General features: G+C 40.3%; 1 protein-coding gene across 2 annotated transcripts in view; it reads left to right on the top strand.

Annotated features, from left to right (window-relative positions):
* The first annotated feature begins 7027 nt into the window (after window positions 1-7027).
* Window positions 7028-24774, top strand: part of LOC132405309 (dihydropyrimidinase-related protein 3-like) — a 235740-nt gene continuing 217993 nt past the window's right edge. The window contains exon 1 of one of the 2 annotated variants that reach the window (XM_059990017.1): window positions 7028-7585. In XM_059990017.1, the coding sequence (XP_059846000.1) occupies window positions 7241-7585 (345 nt within the window). In that variant the 5' untranslated portion in view covers window positions 7028-7240. The remainder of the gene's footprint in view (window positions 7586-24774) is intronic. The other variant, XM_059990016.1, reaches the window with a different exon arrangement.

The raw sequence follows: 24774 nt of genomic DNA, 5'->3' as shown, positions 1-24774 counted from the left end.
GACGATTTTGACAATTCATTTCAGTAAACACCAGTAATGAATGTAATGAACTGTCAAAATTCATGTGTCTAGAAAGGTTTCCAGATCTCAGAGTTGTCCAATGTACTATAGTCACTGCATTTCTTCCGAACATTTGTTCACATTGATACAGTATATCACAATCACTTAGATTATTATGACTGACTGAGGCATAAAGAGTTGACTTCATTCAATTTCATCCCACAAGTAAAAGTGTTTGAAGTTTGAATTGCACTGCACCACGGATTCAATGGTTCAACGGTTCCACTTAATAACAGAGAACGTATGAAGTGTAAAACCTGAAATTCTTTGCCTTGTAATGATTGCTGGAAATATTAAGCACCCTTAAGCAAGAAAAAGAAACAGAGTTCAAAAACATTCATCACAATTATAAAGATTACAACTGAAATCCAATCCTTATTCCAAAATTTGCTACAATATGATCACATTTGTGATGGATGCCATTCCGATCTTAGCCCTTCAATATGTAAATGAAGCCTGTTCAGCTCCACTCCATTTTTATAATATGAGATCTACTACCTCAATTATGCTCTGGAAGATCCACTCCATGATCTTGCAGTCTGCATCAACTGAATAATGATACAGATGTATTCACTAATTTATAGGGAGATATTATCAGAATGCATGATTATAAGTGTAAGACATTTCTTAATGAGTTATAAACAACTTGGTTGTTAAATTTTATATTAGGCAGTAGACTTAAAAGCAACCTAAATGTAAAAGAGAGTGTCAATGCTCAGATTTAACTGATAATTAAAGTGAGTATGCAATAAAGTAACTAGAGTAAATTGCAGATGTTTTTAATCTCTCCCTCTCCCAGTGTAGAGTGCCCTCCTGCTTCAAAACATCCACCATTGTCCCTGTACCTAAAAAGACCAAGGTAACATGTCTGAACAACGGGAGTCCTGTCACTCTTACCTCAATAATAAGCAAATGCTTTGAGAGGCTGGTCAAAGATTACATCATCAGCTTGCTGCCACCCGCACTGGGCCCTCTACTATGCACCTACTGACACAACTGATCGACAGATGACACAATAGCCACTGCTCTACACACCATCCTTACACACCTGGAGAAGAGGGCTGCTTATGTGAGAATGCTGCACTTGGACCACAGTTCAGCATTCAACACCATAATTCCTTCTAGGCTTAACAAGAAGCTCAGGGACCTCGGCGTTCACACCTGCCTCATGCAGCTGGATGCTGGACTTCCTGTCGGATCGGTAGCAGGTGGTAAGAGTGAGCTCCTTCACCTCCAACCCTCTGACCCTCAACACAAGAGCCCCACAAGGCTGTGTCCTAAGACTCCTCCTCTACTCTCTGTACACCCATGACTGTGTCACTCCCCACAGCTCCAGTCTGCTAATTAAATTTGCAGATGATACTACATTGATTGGCCTTATCTCAAATAATAATGAGACAAGCTACAGAGATGAACTCATCACCCTGACATAGTGGTGTCAAGAAGACAATTTCTCCCTCAATGTCGACAAAACAAAGGAGCTGGTAGTGGACTATGGGAGGAATGGAGACAGGCTAACCCCTGTTTACATCAATGGATCTGGGGTTGAGAGGGTGAACAGCTTTAAGTTCCTCAGTATACACATCACTGAAGACCTCACTTGGTCTGTACACACCAGCTGTGTGGTGAAAAAAGCACACCATCTCTTTCACCTCCCTCAGACCGTTGGTGAAGTTCAGCATGAGTCCCCAAATCCTAAGGACTTTCTACAAGAGCACAGTTGAGAGCATCCTGACTGGCTGCATCATTGCCTGGTATGGGAACTGTACTTCCCTCAGTCGCAGGACTCTACAGAGAGTGGTGTGGGCAGCCCAGTGCATCTCTGGTTGTGAACTTCCCAGAATTCAGGACATTTACAGCAACGTGTGTGTAAAAAGGGGCTGAAGGATCATTAGGGACCTGAGTCACCCCAACCACAAATTGTTCCATTTGTTACCATCCGGAAACAGTACCACAGCATTAAAGCCAGGACCAACAGGCTCTGGGACAGCTTCTTCCACCAGACCATCAGACTCATTAATTCACACTGACACAATTGTATTTCTAAGCTGTATTGACTGTTTAGTTGTATATCTTACTGTACATGCTATTTATTATAAATTACTATAATCTTCACATTGCACATCCAGAGACATAACATGAAGATTTTTACTCCTCATGTGTGCCAAGTATGCAAGAAATAAAGTCAATTCAATTCAATTCTGAAACTTTTACTCCGCTTAACTAGAGTAAAACTTTTAAGTGAATGTGTATAAATTTGACAGCAGACAAGTATCTCTATGGAAATAATTCTATCTTACATAATGTCAGTATGTTCCTGTGTGCTTACCTCTAAAATATCGTCACAGCTGCGGTATTGGAAACAAAGCAACTACTTTGAATACACCAATTCCCCACAAGCCAGCAGTAAGGGTATCTGTTTCAGATATTGGCCAAGGGACAAATATCAACCATGGTATCAGATAAATTCTCCTCTTTTCCATTTAACAATGTCATGCCATTATTTAAATCCACAGAATATAATCAGTGTCTCAAATTAAGACTTCATCTGAAAGATGTTAGTTTTGACAGCACTGCTCTTCTGCTCTAAGGCATCAATCTAGTGTTTACGCACAAATTATCTGAGATGAACCTCTGTTGTCTCAGCTGAGAATATTGTCTCTGGAATTAAAGATTGAAGTGAGAAGAATTATTAGAAAATGTAGAAATATGATTATCTGAATGGTTCTTCCTTCATACTGTAATGTGGTGTTTAGTCCACACACGTGCAGAGCAAGCATTAACATAAGATTATATCATTGTTTGTGGTGGGTACTGATTCTTTTTCCTCCTGCATACCCTTCTAAAACAAATTCTAAGCAGTTGAACTAATCTTTGGGCAGAAAGTAATTATCAAATAAATTGCTCTTCTGATTGAAATGAAACAATTATCTTTGATGTAAGGATAGCAAATCACCTATTCCATTATTAATTGTGCAATTAAAAGATATACTGCATAAAACGTAATAGTTAAATCTATAATAATATATTTTCTGAACTTTAGGTTTCCAGAGAATATTTCTCTAGAGATTGATGTAGTAAAGTTTCCCATCTTGTTCTAGTCACTAAGTAATTACTTTAAATTGTATGTCCAGTGAAAGGTGAAGAGAATTATGACACTTCGGAGACATTTAAATTATATGGTTATTACATAAATGTCAATAATATGGGGAATTAAATATTTCTTTGTAAACCTTCAGTTTTGGTTTTTTTATAAAATTGTTGTAAATTGTTAACAGTATTAAGGATTATTTTTCAATTATCAATAAACTCCATAGATGATGCTTGTGTGATGCTGTAATTTTCCTTTTGAGTAAAGACATTAACTGCTGATTTATTAAACATGGCATTTCATGTATAGACCAACATTTTAACTACAATGTACTGCCAACACCATTGTCTTCATCTTTTGAAATGTGTGTCTGTTTATCAATGAGCAACACAGAATTATTTTGAATCTACAACTCTGCGTGTTTGTTTCCTCACAGTATCATATGTATGTGTGTACATAATTATATACAGGTTGGTGAAAGAGGGGTGATTTCAGTAGACTAGGAACACTAGCACCTATTAGATGGACTAAATAGCCACCTTCTATGCTTTATATATGATGCATTCTGAAAGTGTGTGTGTGTGTGTGTGTGTGTGTGTGTGTGCACGCAGATATCTTATTTAGTTTGTTAATTAGTTAGTTAGTTAGTTAGAGAGATGATTTTGTTGGAGGTGTGTAATATATTACAGGACACAACTAAGGAAGAGTCCCTGCAGTAATATGCTGCTAATAGAAAGGGTTTTTTTGATACATGTGAGATTGGCTGATTCAGTAACATTGGGGTCATGTTTAACAACCATCTGTTCTAGCCTGACACATTAGGAGACCAGATTGGTATTGTATTAAGGCAAGGGCTATTCTGAGCAGAGAAAGAACTGTGATTCACAATTCAGAGAAATTAGTATGACACAGAGAGTTTACAGTGTTACTCATGGGATGGACAAGGCTTATTGGATATTTTATGTAGTTGTTGAAGGTTATTACCATTTGCAGAGGGAGAAACTGATCTCTGGATATGGATTTAAGATAACACAAAGAAATGAATGCAGTTGAGAACCTATTATGACTGAGAAAGGGTCTGTTTAAAAGATGCCAAGTAAAAATATGCTTAAAAGTGAATTAGTTAAATATTTGAAAGGAGGACTTTGCAAGATTATGGGAAATGGGCAGAGTGTGATAACTCTTCAAATGGATGACACTAGTCAAATACTTCATTGATCTCTTTTAGTGTGGTCTGACTATGCCATTATTATTCCTTTTTGGGAATATTACCAAGGAAATATGTTCATTATAGTGCAGGGTGCCGCAGTCATGTTTTGATTACCTCGATGCTATTACAGCTTGAGGTATTATCGGAGTTCTGAGTTCAATTCCGATATCACTGTAAGAAATTTTTATGTCTTCCCCGAGCAATGTGTGTGTTTTCTCCAGGTGTGTTGGTTTCCCTTCACAGTCCAAAGACGTACTGATTATTAGGTTAATTGGCCATTGTAAATGGTCTCATGTTTAAGCGAGGGTTAAATCAGGAGTTGCTGAGCAGTACAGCTCGAAGGGCCAGAAGGGGCAATTCAACACTGTATCTCAATAAATAAATTAGTTAAATATTTCTTTGAAAATGTTAACAAATTGTCAACTAAAGGGGAAATCTAAGCAGACATACCCGAATCAACAACTGGGGTAAATTCATCTTCTATATTTAATATTAATAAAAGTGCTCATTATGATTGAAATTCGCAAGTTGAACCCCAGATATGGTTTTAAAATGCAATAATTTAGGGTAAATCTTGTGAAGAATAATCAAAATATCTTTAAATTGGGGAAGTGGGAAGGATTGTGTCGCACACAACTGCTGGAACCCGGTAAAGTACATCGTTTGCAGATGATAACACGTGCACCGAATTTGAGAATGTGAATATAGAAAGGATCATTGTAGCAAGGCTTTTGTATTACAAATCTCCCACTGAAGAAAGTCGTCTGCAAAAGACTCGGGGATGTCCCACTTGATAAATGCCCAATGAACAGATTTTCAGGAGTATATTTAAAATAGTCACTGTCCCAAATGTTAGATAATATAACGTAAGTGTTTATTTATTCTCCTCTTGTGCTAAAATAATTAAAAAGTTCAACCCCAGTGAAGCTTCTAAGAGGAGTGACTTTGTCCAAATCCATAAACCAGAGAGAGACTCACGCTTAATCATCTCCCTAAAAGTGATGCAAGAAAGCAGCCAGCGGCAGGCTAGAACTGTGGAGCTGTAGATTTCCTCGCTGGCATTACATTGACTGAGGGTCCTTGTCACTACCGAAGATGATATTGAGGCTGTTGGTTGGCAAACTTGACGAATCAAGCGGATCGATTAGGGTGCTGAAAGGACAGTTCCCACTGGGAGAGCCGCACCTCACACACGAATGCCGGAGGAAGGCACGGTTGCCGAGCAAATGGCAGGATAGAGCGCTCAGCAAACAGTTCCCAGGAAACGACGAGGTCCTAATGAGAAATAAACGGACAGGAATCCATTGGGACTGAAGCGCTGGTTCTGTAGACTGTCAGGAAAGAGGATGTTGTTAAAAGCAATTATATTAGTGTTAGGTAATGAACAACAAGCATAATAACTTCAGATGGTGAAAACAATAGTGAATATTGGGGGTTTGAATTTATTAAAAGCAAAGTTTTTTAACAAAAGAAAGCTTTATATCATTAGTTTTGGAGATAATGCAACGGTTAGCAATCTCTTTTGAGTGAGATTGAAAATATACCTGCATATACAATTCCGTGCCACGAAATCATAGCAACTACCTTAATTTTAACATTGGAATTAACTAAACCCAGTCGAGTGATACCTGTCACATCCTACACCAGCCCTGAGAAGAATTCAATGTAATTGCCCTTCCGAGTAACCGCAAACTTCACATTTTAACCAGGTCGGCAGCTCGTTTCTCTCGGAATAAAGAGCACGATCTGGGCGCACAGGTTGCTGACGCTGTTATTTTTCGGAGGATAGTTGGGATAATCCACTAGTTATCTAAAAGGTGGTGACTTGTTCGTAGCAGACAAATGACACAGCTCGATAGAGAAGGATGATGGGTAGGAGACCGATGATGAATGAACGTCACTAACTTGATTTTGGTTAAAATATAGACAAAGACCAAATTGGGGCAAGCTTTTTTTTTCACTTGGTAGGTGCATGAGTTGAATCGTACATTCCATGCCCTTCATAAACTTCGCCCAACTTTAACCTCTACATTTGTTGCACATGCCACATATGGCTGAGACAGATGGTTCAGCACGTTGTCTTATATTACCAGTGTATTAATGGTGCACCCCTTCTCACCCACCACATCTGTACCCCACTCTTTTCCAAAAGAGCTGTACAAACCCTAGCTTCTAAACGGTAAATGATGGAGCTGATGTGAACGGAACAGTCTGGACCGGAATCTTTCAGGAATCCACAATCACTGTAAGCACAAATGCAGAATAGTTTTGCGAAGTGTGGGGACCTGTGCTTTATTCTGTGAATTCTCAGCAAGAATGCATAGTTTACTTGTAAATAAATTAAGCAGTGAAGCACCGTCTGTCTTGGCTGTATGAAACCCCAAATTCTCTCAACCTCCTCTACACCACCCCGCCTTTCCCCACTTCTGGTTAGTCTATAAATCATTATTTTTGAATGATTGTTTTTTACTTGTCATTCACCGAATGTGTTTTCCTTTAAAGAGGACAACACTCCCGTGGTGGGTTGGTGGTTTAAGGTGAGGGGCACTTTGTTTTCATAGCCCTCCCTCTCTCCCTCCACCCCCTCCCTCCCCGTGTGCCATCAGTCTCGGTCCCTTATCGGCGACTCTCCGCAATCAGTCCGCTGGGATTGCGGCTGCAGTCGCTCATCTGCGGGCGGTCCGTTGCGAGAGCCCAAGCAAACGGGGGAGGGGGGCAACTATACTTTAAAATGCGTTCAGTGTGCCGTGCACACGCGTTATCACTTCCGTGTCAAGGGATTTCAGAAGCAGTCTGCCACTAGCGGCTCGCTACAACCGCCTCTGACTCCCCAATATCGTTCCGTGCGCCCACCTTCCTTGCGTCGCTCACCGACATCAATGGCCGAGGACAGGAGAAACCGCGATAAGGATGACGACCTCCCGGTATATCTGGCTAGACCAGGCACGACTGCCCAGGTACCAAGACAGAAGTATGGGGGCATGTTCTGCTCGGTGGAAGGAGCGTACGAGAGCAAGACTTTGGATTTCGATGCACTGAGCGTCGGTCGCAGGAGTTCTCGGAGCTCGCGGAGCTCCGGTCAGCACGGCCCGTCCCGGGACACCGAGGCTTCCAGCGATACGGCCAGCGTGGCGAGCGAGAGCTCGGGGCCGGCCGACAATCCGGGGGTGCAAATCACAATAGCGGGCGGCAAGGAGAGGCTGCAGAACCGAGATGACCTGCAGGTAATCACCCACCTCTCTATCCACCACCGTGACCAGCTACCCCGGAGTAAACATACCGGGGAACGCCGGATACTTGCTCAACTTTTACACCGTTGCATTTAAGGTTTCCTTTTGCGAAATTAAACTTAATTAATTAATAATTGAAGCTGATCAAGGATATTTTGATACGAGATGTTTTCCGGTTTGCTTTGCTGGCTGTCAAAGATCTGAATCATATTCGTGGTGTATTTTGTTATTAATAGTGAATTGTGTGACTTTGACAGGGATCAATAATAATGAAAAGAGGTGGTGCAGATAGTTGACAGTTGAATCAGTCTGCTCCAGTCTGTGACCCGTGGCTCCGGTAGCCGGGTCAGACTCCTATTGAACAGGAGTAATCACTGGAATGTGTAAAGTCATCTCGGGACATTCAATCACAAGGCATTAAAGACAAAATTTCTGGGCGATAGGCCAGAGATTTTCAGACGTGTCCTAAGATACTTTCTTTTCCGTCTCTGGAGTGGATAGTGGCCAGTTCAGTGTTAATTTGTCTGTTGGTTCTGATTGCGTGTTTAGAAATTCTCTGGGAAATCGAAACGTGTCGGTTTGCCACGGTGTGATTGCAGAGGTGGCTGTGGCTCCACACACAAAGAACGGGCGGCGGGCTGCGGGAGGGAAGCGGGGTTGGTGCAGGGGCTGGGCGGACGCTCGGTGTCAGCGCTCGGCTCCCAGGTGCGCCCAGGCAAAGGAAGTAGAGCCACGGTGTGGCGGCAGCCTGGAACTGCACTGCGGTAGTGGAATGCGGTTCTCTCTCGGTGACCCCTTCTCTCAGCTCTTCAACTTACTGCGGGGTATATTGTGAGCTAATTTTGCACTTGCCCCATGCCTTCACCGCTTAATCCTCAAGCGGCAAAGCGCATGAAATCGATGTTGTTTTTGCGTTCACAAGCGATTTAGCGAACTGATTAAAACGGCCGATAGTTATTTGAAAGTGTATGCAAATTGCTGTAAGTGCAAGTTGTAGCCACATTCCTATTGTTTCAACTGCCGCTTCGAAAGGACCACAGGCCGTACTCTTTGTATCAACAGGTCTATTACTCGATGCCACAACAGCAACTTGCCCGAAATCTGGGTGGCTTGTGAGTTGACAACCCTTCAGCCGAGCTTTGCGAGTGAGGCCAGATAAGGCTGGCGAAAATAAGGGACTTTCAAGTACATTGGCTGCCATCTCTCTAGTTGACTGGTGGACTAGTGTAGTTTAAGGCCACCCCTGAATTTTGATATTTTAACTAGCTGTCAGTTTCTCTAACTTGATTCTGTGTTGCTTGAGATTAAAGATTCATATTTCCATATAATAGAGGAAGCTATTTCGACCCATTGAATCTACCATTCTTCTCAGAGCCATCTCATTCCTCCTGGTTTTTTCCTTGTGATCTCTTCTCCCAACTAGTCCATTAACTTCTCCTCCCCTCATAATTCTTCCACCCTCCTACACACTCGGGGTAGTTTGTAGCTGGCTAAGTCGCCCTTAGGATACGGGAGGAAACTGGAGCTCCTGGAAGAAACGCGAGCATACAAACCCCACACAAACAGCAACCAAGGTCATGACCAACATCAAGCTGCTGGCCCTGAGATGCCCCATGTGAAACTGCTGCAAAGTGGAGGGGTGCGGTGTTTGGCCAAGTGAGATGAAAAGACATGATAAAATGTGTAAAAAAATAAAGAATTTTTCTCTCCAAGGTAGGTGGTGAGTGGTGTTAGGAAATGGGACATACTTGAGGAGTGCCCTTTTTCTGTCGGTTGATTGTCTGGAAGAACATGTTGTAAAATGGAGCCCTGAGACACTGTTGAGAGCCTTTGTGGTGAGAAGGTGGAAATTTGGGGTCCCTATGATGAACATTGACTGCAACACTCAAGATCGATAACATTCAATGCAGCAAATTATCTACTGAAGGATCTCAGCAGATCCAGCAGCATCTAAGATGCAGCTTGATTGGTTGAATTCATCCAGCAGATTGTCTGTTGTTTCAGATTCTAGCATCTGCAGGCTCGTGGGCCTTCAATAAAAACACCATCAGATTCAACTTCATCCGCTCTTGACGGAGGTTTTAAATTATGAGGCCAGATACAGACATGTCCATAGCTACTAAAAGTTAACTTTTATGAAACGGAAGGCTGATTTTAACCTTATGATGCATTGGGAACAGGACAGGTTGGGGTCAAAGCCTAATCCGCTATGTAAGGTGTGGAAGTTACACCTAATATGTTAGTGCAATACTTCTTGGCAGGGGCTTATCTCAGCCCCTCCATTCAGATATCTGATAGATCTTTAGGCAGAGCAGACACAGTGGAAGCATTCATGCGTCAACATTGACTCAGGAGTATAAAGGCCAATCCTCCCCAGTTTATGAACACCTAACCTATGAACTGGTGTGACAGATAAAGGCTGAGTTCCCAGCTGTTGCCTCTGAGGACATCTTTTGCAGGTGAGAATGCAGCAGTTCTAAATGCCTTCACTTATCACACCACTGATCTGCAACAAGTAGGGGCTGGGTCTGAGTGCAGCAGAACTTGGAGCCCTCGGAGACTCACTAACTCTCTCACTGAGTCAGTGACACTGGCTGGTGGTTCAGCAGTGATGCTTGTTCCTCTGAACCCCTTCCACACACTTTTCATTAATTTACAACTCACAAACAGTTTGGGTTATGAACAGTCCTCAGAAACAGAATCCTGTCATTACATGTGGACTGCTCATACAAGCGTTGCTTCCTCATAGTATATTAAATTTTAAAACTATCTTCATTTTAAAATTATCCAATGCTTTACCCTTTCCTGATTTTGAAACCATTTCTCCCTTCCTGACACGTTTCTTTCCTGAAATGCTGAGCATTTCTTTGCCTCCATAGATACTGCTTGATCTGCTGAGTTCCTCCCAACAGTTTGCTTTCTTGCTCCCATATTTTTGAATGTTTGATGCTCCCACTTGTGCCTTTTATTCACCCTTCTCATCCATCATTGTGGTTCTATCTTCAATCTCCATTTCTTTCTTAAAGTGGTCTGTCTTTGAAACACTGTCTGCTGGGATAAAAGTATATTCAACATCTTTCCACGCAAGACATGGTCTCATCTACCAATTCTTCCACTATACTTGGTTCTGTTCTTTTACCCAGAGAGCTTGGCAACATTAAAGGCTTTGTGTTGCTTGGTGGAGTTACAGAGGTGGGAATTTCAGTCAAAAAACAGCAAGAGTGGATGCTATAAGATGTTGAAGAAGGAAAGGCTAGCTGATCTATCCAGCAGAATATACTATTGTGATGTTATTTGTGTCATATCATGAGATTTGCTTCCCTTAGAAGTCCATAACTGGATGAAATCCTCAAGAACAACTGGTGGACATGTGATATTCCACCCAGATAATTAAATGTAATTCAGAAGACCACATTGAGCATTGGTTTTTGTTTGGTGGCTCATTTGATTTAATGTGAACATGAGTACAGGCCTGGAGGAATATTTGAGAGCTACATATGAGGACAACTAAAGAAGATGTTTGAGCAAAACCTGTTAGAGTAGAAAAGATCACAGTCGCTGTGCTGTGGGCAGGAGGTGCAATGATACTTGAAATACCTTGTTGTTTTTATCAAGCTGTCAATAGTTTAGCACTTTTAGAGATGGCAAGTTTGGCAAGAGTACAAATAGTTATTTTCTTAAGCACAAAGCATTATTCATGAATGTTACACATAGTACTTTGATTCAACCAGAGAGTCATGTTTCTTTCAACACTGAATTTAATGTAGCATGGAGGTTATATAAAAAATGTGACCTTTCTTCCAATAGAGCATTCCAATTTGTTTTAAAGTAACTATATTTTGTAATGGTTAAGGTATTGATGTTTATATTTCATTAACACCTTTACATTATTGTACCCACATTTTGCACCATCTTCTGTCTCAAGAGAAGGCTCAGATAACTCAAAAAAGTGCAATTGAGTTACTTAAGGCCATAGACATCTATCCTTTCAGTACTACAGGGAAAGAATCTGTAAGATTTATGGTGGGAAGATTATTTCTTCAAATATAACTAGAAGGTGTTCTAGTGACTTAGAACTATAGAGTTATAGAGCAGTATTGCACAGATACAAGACCTTTGGACTCTTAAGTTCATGCTGACCATTATGCCCACCAACTAATCCCAATTTCTTGCATTTAACCTAAGTACCTCGAAGCTCATCCTTTCATTTGCTTCTTAAATGATACTATTGTATCTGCCTCAGCTTCTTCCTCCAGCAGCTCATTCCCTATACTCATATCTTATACTTGTTCATATACTTGTCCTCGATACCTTTCTTAAACAATAGAAAACATTAGCCAACTTCTGGTCTTTGGGAACTCCTCAAAAACCAACAATGAAGCAAATATCTCTGCAAAGGTCTCTGCAATTTTATCCCTAGCCTCCCACAAAGTCTGAAGATGCTCTTAATGAGGCTCTAGGGATCAACTCACCTTAATGCACTACTAGATCTGCAGATTATTCCTTCTGGTTAATATGAATGTCCTCCAAAACACCTCCACTTGCATTCTTTATTTCTGGAGCAATCTTGAGTTTCTCTGTAGTAACGCCATAGAACATAGAGCTTAGAATATATAACATAGAGAGTCCAGCACAGGAACAGGCCCTTCAGCCCACAATGTTGAGCCAAACCAGCTAAAAAGCAACTCAAAAACACTCAAACACTAATCCATCCTATTTACACAATGTCCATACCCCCTACCTTCCTCACATCCATGTGCCTATCCAGACGTCTCTTAAAAGCCTCCGATGTATTTGCCTCTATCACCATACCAGGCAGCGCATTCCAGGCAACCACAATTCTCTTGACTAAAAAACGGACCCCTTGCAGCCCCCTTGAACCTACCCACTCTCACCTTCAATGGATGTCCTCTGGTATTAGACATTTCAACTCTGGGAACCAGATACTGTCTGTCCACTCTATCCATGCTTTTCATAATCTTGAAAACCTCTCAGCCTCCACCGCTCCAGAAAAAACAACCCAAGCATATCCAGCCTCTTGTGATAGCACATGCCCTCTAAACCAGGCAGCATCCTGGTGAACCTCTTCTGCACCCTCTCCAAAGCCTGAAATTCCTTCCTATAGTGGGGCATCCAGAAATGTACGCAATACTCCAGATGTGGCCTAACCAGTGTTTTATAAAGTTGCAACATAACCTCTTAACTTATGAACTCAATGTCTCAATTAATAACAGCAAACATTCCATAAGCCTTCTTAAGCACCTCATTGACCTGTGTAGCCACTTTCAATGAGTTATGAACTAGGATCCCACGATTTCTCTGTTCAGCAACACTGTTAAGGATCTTGCCCTTAACTGTGTACCATTTCCTTGTGTTTGCCCTATCAAGGTGCAACATCTCGCATTTGTCTAGATTAAACTCCATCGGCCATTTCTCTGCTCATACTATGTTAACTGATCTATAACATGCTACACTATCTGCAAACTTACGAACACACCGGTTTATATTTTCATTCAGGTTATTTATATGCATCACGAACAGTAAAGGTCCCTGTGGAACACCGCTAATTACAGACATCCGGCTCCAATATCGACCACTATCCTCTGCCTTCTATATGGAAGCCAGTTCTGAAATCAGACAGTCAATTCGCTGTGGACCCCGTGCATCTTAATCTTCTGTATTAGACTCATAAGGGACTTCGTCAAAAGCCTTAATAAAATCCATGTAGAAAACATACACAAAGAAAAATACTTGTTAAAAATCTTTCTTGAGAAATAAAGAGGCTGATCTAGCCATCACTTTACTCTTAATATTGCTGCAGAACTTCTTGATCTTACCTGTCAGATCTCTCTCATAAGCTCTTTATGCCTTCATGATTCCCCCCGTAAGAGTATTTCTAATTATTTTCTAGCTTTCAAGGAACTCAGTCATTCCTGGTGTCCTATATTCAATACATGCTTACTCCTTTTCCTCAAGGAGGGCCTCAATAACTCTCATCTGCCACAGCTCCGTAATCTGGTCATGTTTACGCTTGACCCTAATGTGCTGTTCCTGACTCTTGATATCACACTCCTAAAAGCCTCCCACCTGCTACTTGTTCCTTTCATTTCGAACAAGCTCACCCAATTGGCCCATGCTAGATCCTGCCTAATTCCCACAAAATTTGTCCTGCTCCAGTCAGGACTCTGACCTGTGGAGTTGCCCTATCAGTCACTGCCTTAAAACTAATAGATTATTTATTTGGAACTACAGCAGGCCCTCCAGCCCAACGAGGCGCATTGCCCAACAACCCACCTATTTAACCCAGCCTAATCTCAGGACAATATACAATGAACAATTAACCTACTAACTGGCACAACTTCAGATTGTGGGAGGAAATCGTAGCACCCGGAGGGAACCCACGCACTCATGGGAGGGATGTATAAACTTCTTAAAGTTGAGCTGGAGTTGAACTCCAAACTCCGACCCCCTGAGCTGCAATAGTGTTACGCTGATCGTTATGCTACCGTGCCACCCACTGATGATCACTAGAGGCAAGGTGCTCCCTGACTGCCACTTCAGTTACTTGCGCTGCCTCGTCCCCTTGGAGAAGGTGCACTACTGCACTCTCTGGAGTTATATATTCAATGCATATAATAATTTGCATATAATAACAGAGCAAGCCAAGCATTTGGTCCAACGTAGCTAATTATCTTTAACTATTTTGTTTTTTGCTGCCTGGTTGTCTGCTCATTGTTTTTGGAAATTCTGCAGTGGGATTAAGGGCATATGGATGACTGACAGTGTAGGCAAAATCACTGAGTATGCAGGAAATGTGAAGAAGTATGGCATTATTCACATCTTTGCATAAAAATTGAGTTTTTTTTTAAATGATGAGAGTTGGGATAATGTTGATGTTCCAAGGCACTTAGAGACTAAGATGGAAATGCAGCAAGGGGTCGGAAACACAAATAGCATGCCGTATCTTATCTTAAGGAGGATTGGAACATAAGCATAACAAAAGTTTTATTGTAGCAGTCCCTAGCAAATTGTTAGGTTGCATTGGTTGTTAACGCAAACGATGCATTTCACTGTATGTTCCAATGTACATGTAATAAAGAAATATACCTGAATCTGGAGTTCTGGAAAAAACTCAGCAGCTTGGATGCCCTCTGTGAAAAGAGAAATGCATTCATCATTTCATATTGAAGACCCTTAATTTGCAATTATATTTTCAAAGAACTTACTACTAGTAATATAAACTATTATAATATTATATATGATGCTATAAAGATTAGTAACACATATTATAATAACAGACATAATATTAACTAGATAGAAAAGCCTTTGTGAGACTACTCTTGGACATTTGTTTAGAGATCCTGCACTCTGCACACGGAAACAGATATACTTGCCTAAGAGTACAGGTTCATCAGACTGATTCCCGGATTGGCAGATTTGTTCTATGAGGAAAGATTCAGTAGAGACAGCCAAGCTCCCTGGAGTTTAGCAGAATGAGATATCTAATTGAAACTAACAAAGTTCCTTGATGAAAAATCATGAATCTGAGCCACAGTAGAACATAGGGGTTCTAATTTGATTTGGACTGAGATGACGGGATATGTCTCAAACTGAGGGTGATGAATTTTTGGATTTTCTGCCTCAAAGGGCTGTGGAGCCTTGCTTCATTGCAAACTAAAGTCAATAGATTCCTGGATTTTAAGGATTCCAATGAACATGGGAAAATCATAGAAAATCAGCCTTCATTTTAACAAAAATGAGCACAGGCTTGAACGGCCAAGTGTCTTACCTCTGCTCCAATTTGTTAGGTTCCTGTGAAAAAGGGACAACAGTAATATACGTCTGCTTTGTATTATGATTTCCAGAAAACATCAACATTATGTTTGAAAGGCTTGACAAGTTTGTGATAGCTATCAATAAACACATTTTGCATTATAAGTCATGGAAGGAGATAGCAGAACTGAGCAACACTATGTCCATATCTAATTCTTCAACAATAACCCAAACGGGCTGAAAGCAGAACTGCTTAGTGAAATGCCTACTGCATAACAGTAAAAATGTGAACCAGCGCATTACACATATAAGGTGTAGAAAGAGGGATGCACAGGGGGAGAGGTGTAGGTAGAAAATTTAGGAACCACGAGTAGATGTCCTGGATTGAACAACATCAAGAACAATGAAGGTTGGCAATTATCAGAACAGGGCAGAGAACTGAGAGATTGCTGGCACTTTAGAAGGATGTTACAAGCCTGTCTCATTGACATAATTCTGATGTTGCATCCAACTTCAACCAGGCAAAGATGCAAGGCTTCATTTTCTTAATGCACCATGAATCTTTTGGGTTTTGAAATTAATCCATCATTATTTTTTCAAATTTCACTTCCAGATTCCTTTTAGAATAAATTCAAATTCTTCATGCTCCATAATGGGACTTGTAATCCAATATTCAACAGCACTGCAGATCCAATAATGCACCTTTAAGCAATTAAAATAAGATATAAAACTCTGAGGGATTTTGACAGAATGTTTCCTCCTGTGGGAGAATCCAGAACTGTTTAAAAATTAAGGAGCCATCATATAAAAAGTTAAAGCTAGACTTTTTGTCTCAGAAGGTCATAACTCTGATTCATTTCTTGGCATGTTTGCATACTATTCTGTATTCAATCAGCAGGGATGATGTGACAGAGGAAGTCTGTCACACTGTGGTTTTACATTCATGAGGTTGCTCTTGAGTTAATTATTACAAAGAACAAATACAGAAGTATTGAAGGTAAAGCTGGGAAACACATTCATTCTGTCTCATCATTTGGGGTATTTCATGTGGGTATTTGATGGATATTCAAAAGCCCATGGCTCTTTTTCAATCATTCAGCTTTGAAGTATGGGCATCTTTGGCAAAACCAGCACTGATGGACCTTGTGAGGAAGATATCAAACTGCTGCAGTGCTTCCACCACGGTGAGGGGAGGGCATTCCAGAACTTTCACACAGCATTAATTCAAGTTCTGGTGATACTTATTCAAGTCGGGCTGGTGTGGGATTGGAGATGAAATCTGTAAGTGGTGGTGTACTCCAGTGACTACCTTTGCCCATCTCGATGACTATCGGTGATGCTGTTGGAGTTCCCTTGGTGAACATCTCTTTAGCAGCGTGATCAGGGTAACTTGGCTTTTGCTGGAGTTGAATTCAATTCATCCAGGCAAGTAAGAAGTAATGCCTCACAGTTCTGACGTGCCTTTCAATGGTAGAAAGACTTTGATTCATTTGCTGCAAGCACTCATTCTCTGACCTGCTCTTCTAAACAGAATTATGTGGTTCATCCAGAAGAGTTTCTGGTCAATTATTAGACACTTAGTGTGCTTATGCCAATAATAATGTGATTGTGTGGATAGTTGGACTCTTTCCTGTTGGTGATGATAATGCCTGTCATGCTTACAGCACAGATATTATTTAGCACTTGTGAGCCTTTTCCTGTTGCTGTCTCTGTCTTGTTTCATGGGTAGCCATTGTTTCTTTAATTTTAGAGTTGTTTGTTTTAAATTCATTTGTAACTTAGATGTTATTCTAAATAACTCAGATATTGTTTTAAACGTAGTCACTGTCTTTTAGTAATTGAATTGCCAATATCCTGTCTTGCTCAGAACGGAGCAGCACTGCAAGCTCATTGTCCTTGGCAGCAACAATCAAGGTCAAATAATAATAAATAATCCACATTCGGGGCTTTCTTGAAGTGTGGGTGTGGGCTGCTTCATTTGCTGAGGAGTTCCAATGAAATTGAACATTGAGCGAATATTCCTACTGATTATATTCCAAAGGAAGCAGGGTCATTGTACAGCTGCAGATGGTTGTGTCTTGAGGCACTCCTGCAGTAATGTTCTGGGGCTGGAATAACTGTCCCCCATCAACAACAAATATCTTTCTTTCTGTGACATACAACTCCAGCCACTGGAATGGTTTTCCCTCTTGATTGCAAAGAGACCAGGGCTCTTTGAGGCCAGACTCAGTTAAATGTCGCCCTGTAAATACGTCCATTAATATTAGTCACGAATATCACAGCTGTGATTCCCTGATACATGACTGCCTATTAAGGTTTCTGTAATTAGAATAGTTTCAGGAAGTAGGCCAACTAATTGAGGTCCTCTGCGTAACAAATAAATCACCATTAAAACTAACTCTGGTGGCCACACTCCTGTTTGACACAGTTGGCTTTGAAAGGTGCATTTTTAATGTCTGCAATCAGATTGTTAATTGTGATTTGGATCCAGCTTTGTTGCCTGAGACAAGGGTTAATGCAAACAGTCAAATATCAATAGAATGTCAGTACTCCAGTTGGCAATATAATGGGTATGATTATATTGCATTGTTACTAATGACAGCAGATTGGTTAGTAGAAGGTCTGCAGAGGTTCCTGAAGCAAATGGTTATGCTGGTCCTCTGTGATCTAGACACTGGCAACTCAAGAACGTCCCAAGTACCAGGATCCATTTGGCGTATACATCAGACTTGTATCACTTTGCAACATCCTTTCAAGCAGAGTGATTCTGGATACAATTAGGGGACAAAAATGCTGTGGCTTTCTGTGCCTCGGGGTGAGCCCCAGAGCAGACAGACCAGTGCAAGATAAAATAAAATAATGGGCAGTGCAAGTGCTGAGAAGAGTCAGAAAAGGGCAGGTTCAAAAGTAGTAGCAGAAACAGCAAAGACAGAGAAATAATTGGCATAAAAATAGCTAGAGGGAGTCAAGAAGCTTAACAGATAAGACAAGAGGTGACATCAGCAGTTTTAAATTCAAGGTCCCATATATGAAGCATTCATATCACATTCTTGAAGTAATAAGGCAGATAAACATACATGGGTTTGAGTTGGCAGATGTTATAAAGACATGAAGGCAGTGTGACCAATGATTATAATCAAGAGTTCCCCATTATCTGAAGTTCAGGTGAGGTATGCAGAGCAGAAGAGGGGAGAGGGTGGGGTAGTGGGGAGAGGGTGTGCAGAGAATGGAAGGGCTGCATGGCTGTAATTTTATTAAAAGATGGACGGGATTAAGATCCTAGGAAGAGAGGATATTCGATCAGAAACTCAGAATATGAAGTTAGTCTGGGAAGAGTCAACAAACAACAACAGGGTAGAAATCACTGGTGATTGCTATGACTGGGTGCTGATGTTGTATGGTGAAGAAATGTGATGATCAGGAACTAAGTAGTAACTCTTCCATAGTGATCACAAAACATTTGACAAATCAAATCAGCTCCAGTAACGTGGAGTGAAGTTCTTGGAAGGCATTCAAGATAGCTTTGTTTTAATCCATATGTCAAGGAAGTTGCTTTAGATCTTAAACTGAACATTTGTGATTGTACAGGACTCCCCCGCTTTTCGAAAGTTCACTTTATACCGCATTGCTTTTACGAAAAACTTACATTAGTACCCGTTTTCGCTAACCAAAAGAGATCTGAAGAGGATTTTTGCTCTTATGATAAAAGGCGCCTGCTTTAAACTTGTGTTTGCCCAGAGAAAGACTATCATGACCGTGAAGCCTTGCACAGGCAGGTGTTTGCGTATGCATATACATGCCGATTTTTTTCTACAAATCGACTTTGGCTAAATCTTCCCAATTCTGGTAAGTGAAACTACACTGTCCTTACATTATTTCTACTTCATGTAGGCTCTGTATTTATCATATCATTCCTGCTTTTACTATATCTTAGTGTTATTTTAGGTTTTATGTGCTATTTGGTATGATTAGGTAGGTTATTTTTTTGGGTCTGGGAACGCTCAAAAATTTTTCCCATTTAAATTAATGGTAATTGTTTCTTCGCTTTACATCATTTCAGCTTACAAAAGGTTTCATAGGAACACTCTACTTCAGATAGCAGATAACAAAGAACTTTCACACAGCAATGATTCAAGTTCTGGTGATAATAAAGATCTTAGGCCTGGATATAGATAGCTATGGGTGCTGTCACTACAGGCAGATTATAACTACTCCATCTTCTATGACAAGTTCACTTCTCAGTTTACCCTCTGTGATGGGTTTAACTGCCAATACCCACTATTTGAGTGATGCGTCCCCTCTCCCTACCAAGGAGGAGATTCAGTGCCTAAAAAAAAATTCATCCCCTTGGAAGTTTTCATGTTTCATTGTTTTACAGCATTGAATTGTCTTTTTTGACACTGATCAAAAAGTCTTGTGTCAAAGTGAAAACAGAACTTTATAAAATGATATAAATTAATTACAAATATAAAACAAAATAATTGATTGCCTAAGTATTCACTCCCTTCAAGTCAGTATTTAGAAGATGTACCTTTGGCAGCAATTATAGCCTTGAGTCTGTGTGGATAGGTCTCTATCAGCTTTGAAAATCTGGACACTGAAAATTTTCCTCATTCTTCTTTACAAAACTACTCAAGCTCTGTTAGATTACATGGGGATCAGAAATAAACAGCCCTTTTCAAGTCCAGCCACAAATTCTCAATTGGATTGAGGTCTGGACTCTGACTTGACCACTCCAGGACATTAACTGTGTTGTTTTAAACCATTCCCGTGTAGCTTTGGCTTTATGCTCGGGGTCTTTGACTTGCTGGAAACATATCTTCTCCCAAGTCGCAGTTCTCTTGTTTTCAGGTTTTCCTCCAGAATTTCCGTGTATTTTGCTGCATTCATTTTACCCTCTACCTTCACAAGCCTTCCAGGGTCTGCTGCAATGAAGCATCCCCACAGCATGATGCAGCCACCCCCATGCTTTTGGTGTGTTTTTGATGATGTGCACTGTTTGTCTTACACCAAACATAGTGTTTAAACTGATGGACAAAAATTCCAATTTTTATTTTATCAGACCATAGAACCTTCTTCCACCTGACTTCAGAGTCTCCCACATGCCTTCTGGCAAACTGTAACTGAGATTTCATGTGAGTTTTTTTCAACAGTGGTTTAGCTCTTTGCAACTCTCTCATAAAGCTATGACCGGTGAAGCACCCGGGCAACAGTTGTTGTATGTGCAGTCTCTCCCATCTCAGCCACTGAAGCTTGCAGCTCTTCCTGAGATGTCAAAGGTCTCTTGGTGGCCTCCCTCACTTGTTCTGTTCTTGCACGGTCACTCAGTTTTTGAAGACGGCCTGCTCTAGGCAGATTGACAGCTGTGCCATATTCTTTACATTTCTTGACAATTGACTTAACTGTATTCCAAGGGATATTCTGTGACTTGGAAATTTTCTTGTATCCACCTCTTGACTTGTACTTTTCAACAGCTTTTTCACAGAGTTGCTTGGAGTGTTCTTTTGTCCTCATGGTGCAGCTTTTACCAACAGTTGGACCTTCCAGATACAGGTTTATTTTTACTACAATCAATTGAAGCATCTTCACTGCACATCGGAGATCTCCATTTAACTAATTATGTGACTTCTAAATCTAATTGGCTGCACCAGTGATGATCTGGTGTGTCATATTAAAGGGGGAGGGGATAAATACGTACACAATCAACAATTTTGTGTTTTATATTTGTAATCACTTTATAGAGATCTGTTTTCACTTTGACACAAAAGAGTCTTTTTCTGTGGATCAGTGTCAAAACAAGCCAAATCAAATCCACTATGATTCAATGTTGTAAAAGAATAACACATGAAAACTTCCGGGGGCGGGGGGGGGGGGGTGAATACTTTTTATAGGCACTGTACTTCCAGCTAACAAAGTCATTTAAACACAGTTTTTCAGTGATACATGTTTAAATCTAAACAACATTCTTAAAATACATTTAAAACTCACAAAAGACTTCTATCTTATAAAAGTTCCTAAATTACAAACAATTTCTAAAACACAAAGGATTTCTGAAATACAATTTATGAAATGACATACCCTCTAGCTGCCGATGAACCAGTCGTCTGTCACAGAAATTGAAGACAGAGAAATGAATTCTAATTCCTCCTGTGGTTTTATCATTTTCTTGATGTTCCTGGACTATTCCTCAAAAGCTCTCTACATTTATACTGTTTCTATGCCACTTGTTTGACTTTACGCATGTTTGATTTTTTTTCAGATGCTTCTTAACACAAGTGGTCTAAAAGTTTCTGGAGACAGAGATCCCAGGTACTCACAATTAATGCTGTGAAGCTGACTCTTAGAGAATACAAATCTTACAACTATTAATAGATGAGCTATTTGATGTGCTAAGTGATAGTATCAATCTGCTCTGCAAACTTCCTTGAACCAAATAACTTAGCCATTGTTGTCTACTTTAAAACAAGCCCAATTAAATAACCCCATTGTTTTACAGTGCAACACTTGAGCAGTAAGCAAAGTACTGTGGGCCAGCAAGTCTGCTCTATAGACAGTGTTTGTTTGCAAAGCTGTGCTTTTAACTGATTTCCGTTTGGTATTCTGATACCAATAATACCGTCTGCATAAATTTCTTCCCATTCTAGTAATTCTGGACTCTGGGATTAATTGTCTAGATTTTTTTCCTTTTACTCCGTTAAAGATTGGAATTGACTGAGAAGAATTAACAGAGCTTCCCAACTTTTGTGTTTTCCAGGAAAACTTTAACTGAGTAAAGGCTACCTAGTCTGTCCTGTCAGACCATGTGATTTTATCAACCAAATATACAAACCGTTCTTGTGACATTATGTGTAACACAAATAGCAAGCAGCTTTGGTAGGCCTTGTGGTCCTACTTGGTGCATTGTAAGAGCAACACATATGCAATATATGCCTATGCCCAAATTGTAACAGAATAGCAAACTCATTCAAATAGTCCTACCTTGTAACTATATAACACTTTTTAGACCTTGGAGGCCCTAGGATTACATCACCGTTTCCAAAGAACTTACATCAGAATAGGTAAAATAATGTTACAGGAGTATTGCACTCCCCAGGGATGGCTATCCTTAACCTCCTGGTAAATCCTTTATGATTCTCTAACATAAAACACAAGGCAGATGGCTTGAATATAAAAATCAAAGGGGTAAACCACAATAGTATAATGCCATCACAGTTAAACTATTCATGACTGATTGAGTGCAAATTGGAGATCTTGGTAAATGCAGTAGTCTTTGGAACTGAAATTTATAAAATGTTTATCCATTTTAATTCACCAGTGAGGAAAACATTTTTGTTTTATCTTATCTTTGGCTTCGGTGCATCTTTCCATCTTCCCAGATCCATTTCTGAACCATTTAGAATGTAAATTAGTAATGCAGAAAATTGCTATGTTACCTTGACGTTTGACAATGGAGTGGAATAGTTACCGTAGTTGGAGAAATGGAAATGTGTAAAATCTTTGTAGTAAATATATTCATACTCTTGTTGACCATAAAGGGAGAGTGCAATGAGATATCCATCTAATATAGAAAAGTCTTCATTAAAAAATGAATGGCTTTTCAGAATGTTTTAGTCTAACTGTTTCAATATCAAGTTTCCAGGAGTGGAACCATTCATTAACATAACAGTGTTTATAATCTTATACCCGCGTGCAGAGGGATCCATTTCAAGAGATTCCTCTGTTGGTTCACCTTCAATATCTGGGCTGGAATCTTTCGGTTTTGTTAGGGTGTCATTAATCACTTTTGTAAATGTTTTTTTGCATTCCCATGTATCAATGCCCATTTCGTATGCAATGTGGTCAAAGTGAATGTTCTAGTGGACAGGAACAATCGCTTCACCAGAGGCAAGCATTAAGTGTTTTAGTGTATTACTTCAAATATGACCGAGGGGTAAGAGCCATTTGATGATATTTAAATTAGAATCATCATTGTTTGCATATCTTCTTAATCTAATATTCTCTGAGTCATTAAATTTAGGGGTGTCTAAGACATATGAGACAATTTCCATAGTTAATGCAACTTTGCTAAAAAGCAAATGCTAAGGAATGCAGCACTGAAGAATATTATAAGCACAAGTACTAAAAGTAAAGAATAGTAAAAGCAACATTTCTCCCTGGAGTTTGAGTCTGTCTTAATCTGAAAACAATGCCTTTGGAGTGCATTATCTGAGCAATGTGTCGATCAGATCTCCTCAAGTGAACAGGAGTATTTACATTTCATTTGTTTTATCCTTTCAGTAGATAGATAGATACTTTATTGATCCTAAAGGAAATTATAGTGTCTCAGTAGCATTACAAGTGCACAGATATACAAATAATAGAAGAGAAATAAGAAAGAATGAAAAATAAGATACCTGAAACAATCTAACAAGAGAGGGTCATCACTTCCCTGGCTATAGGTTGACTCATTATGGAGCCAAATGGCTGAGGTTAAGAATTACCTCATAGGACACTCTGGAGTAGCGCAGATGTCTTAGTCTATTACTAAACGTGCTCCCCTGTTCAGCCAAGATGGCATGCAGAAAGTGAGAAACATTGTCCAAAATTGCCAGTGTTTTCTGTCAGGTCCTTTGTTCTACACTGCCTCCAATGTGTCCAGTTTGACTTCTATAACAGAGCCAGCCTTGCTAATCAGCATTGAGCCTGTTGGCATCACTCATGTCATTGATGTCATTGATGTCATTGCCCCAGCACACCACCACATAGAAGATTGTACTGCTGACAGCAGACTGGTAGAACATGTAAAGGATGTAAAGGCTGCATATTTCAAAGGACCTGAGTCTCCTCAGAAAGTAGAGGCAACTCCTGCCCTTCTTGCTCATTGCCTCTGTGTTGATTCTCTATTCAAGTCTGTCATCCAGGAGCACCTCCAGGTTCTTGTAGTTCTCACTATCTATATAACTATAGTAACTGGGAGCTGTTCAGGCTTAGGCTTCTGTAAGTCCATCATCATCTCCTTTGTCTTACTGACAAAGATGATTCAGCCTGCACCACTTGACCAAGTCCTCCACCAGGGCCCTGTATTCATCCTCCTGTCCTCCCTTTATACACCCAACTATTGTTGAGTCATCAGAGAATTTCCACAGATGACCTGACTCTGTTGGATACATCTCACCCCCTTGCCGCCGGGCTGTAGGGATCTTGTGGAGCATTGTACTGGTCCAATATAAGGCTTCCACTCATTCTGGAGGAATACTGAATGCTGCTGGGGCAGGTTTGATGTTACCTATAGTGACTGATTTACTGATAGTCTTGTGGTCTTGAGTACCACAGTGCTATCATTGATAACCAGAGTAATAAGACAAGGAGGTTTCCATCTCAGAAATTAGGGTCTGAATTGTTTTTTATGAAATTAGTTTTCTTGGATCCAG

This window comes from Hypanus sabinus, chromosome 15 (assembly GCF_030144855.1).
Source record: "Hypanus sabinus isolate sHypSab1 chromosome 15, sHypSab1.hap1, whole genome shotgun sequence".
Taxonomy (NCBI): Eukaryota; Metazoa; Chordata; class Chondrichthyes; order Myliobatiformes; family Dasyatidae; genus Hypanus; species Hypanus sabinus.
The sequence above is the reverse complement of the archived record's forward strand: the minus strand, read 5'-3'. Positions and strand labels throughout refer to the sequence as shown.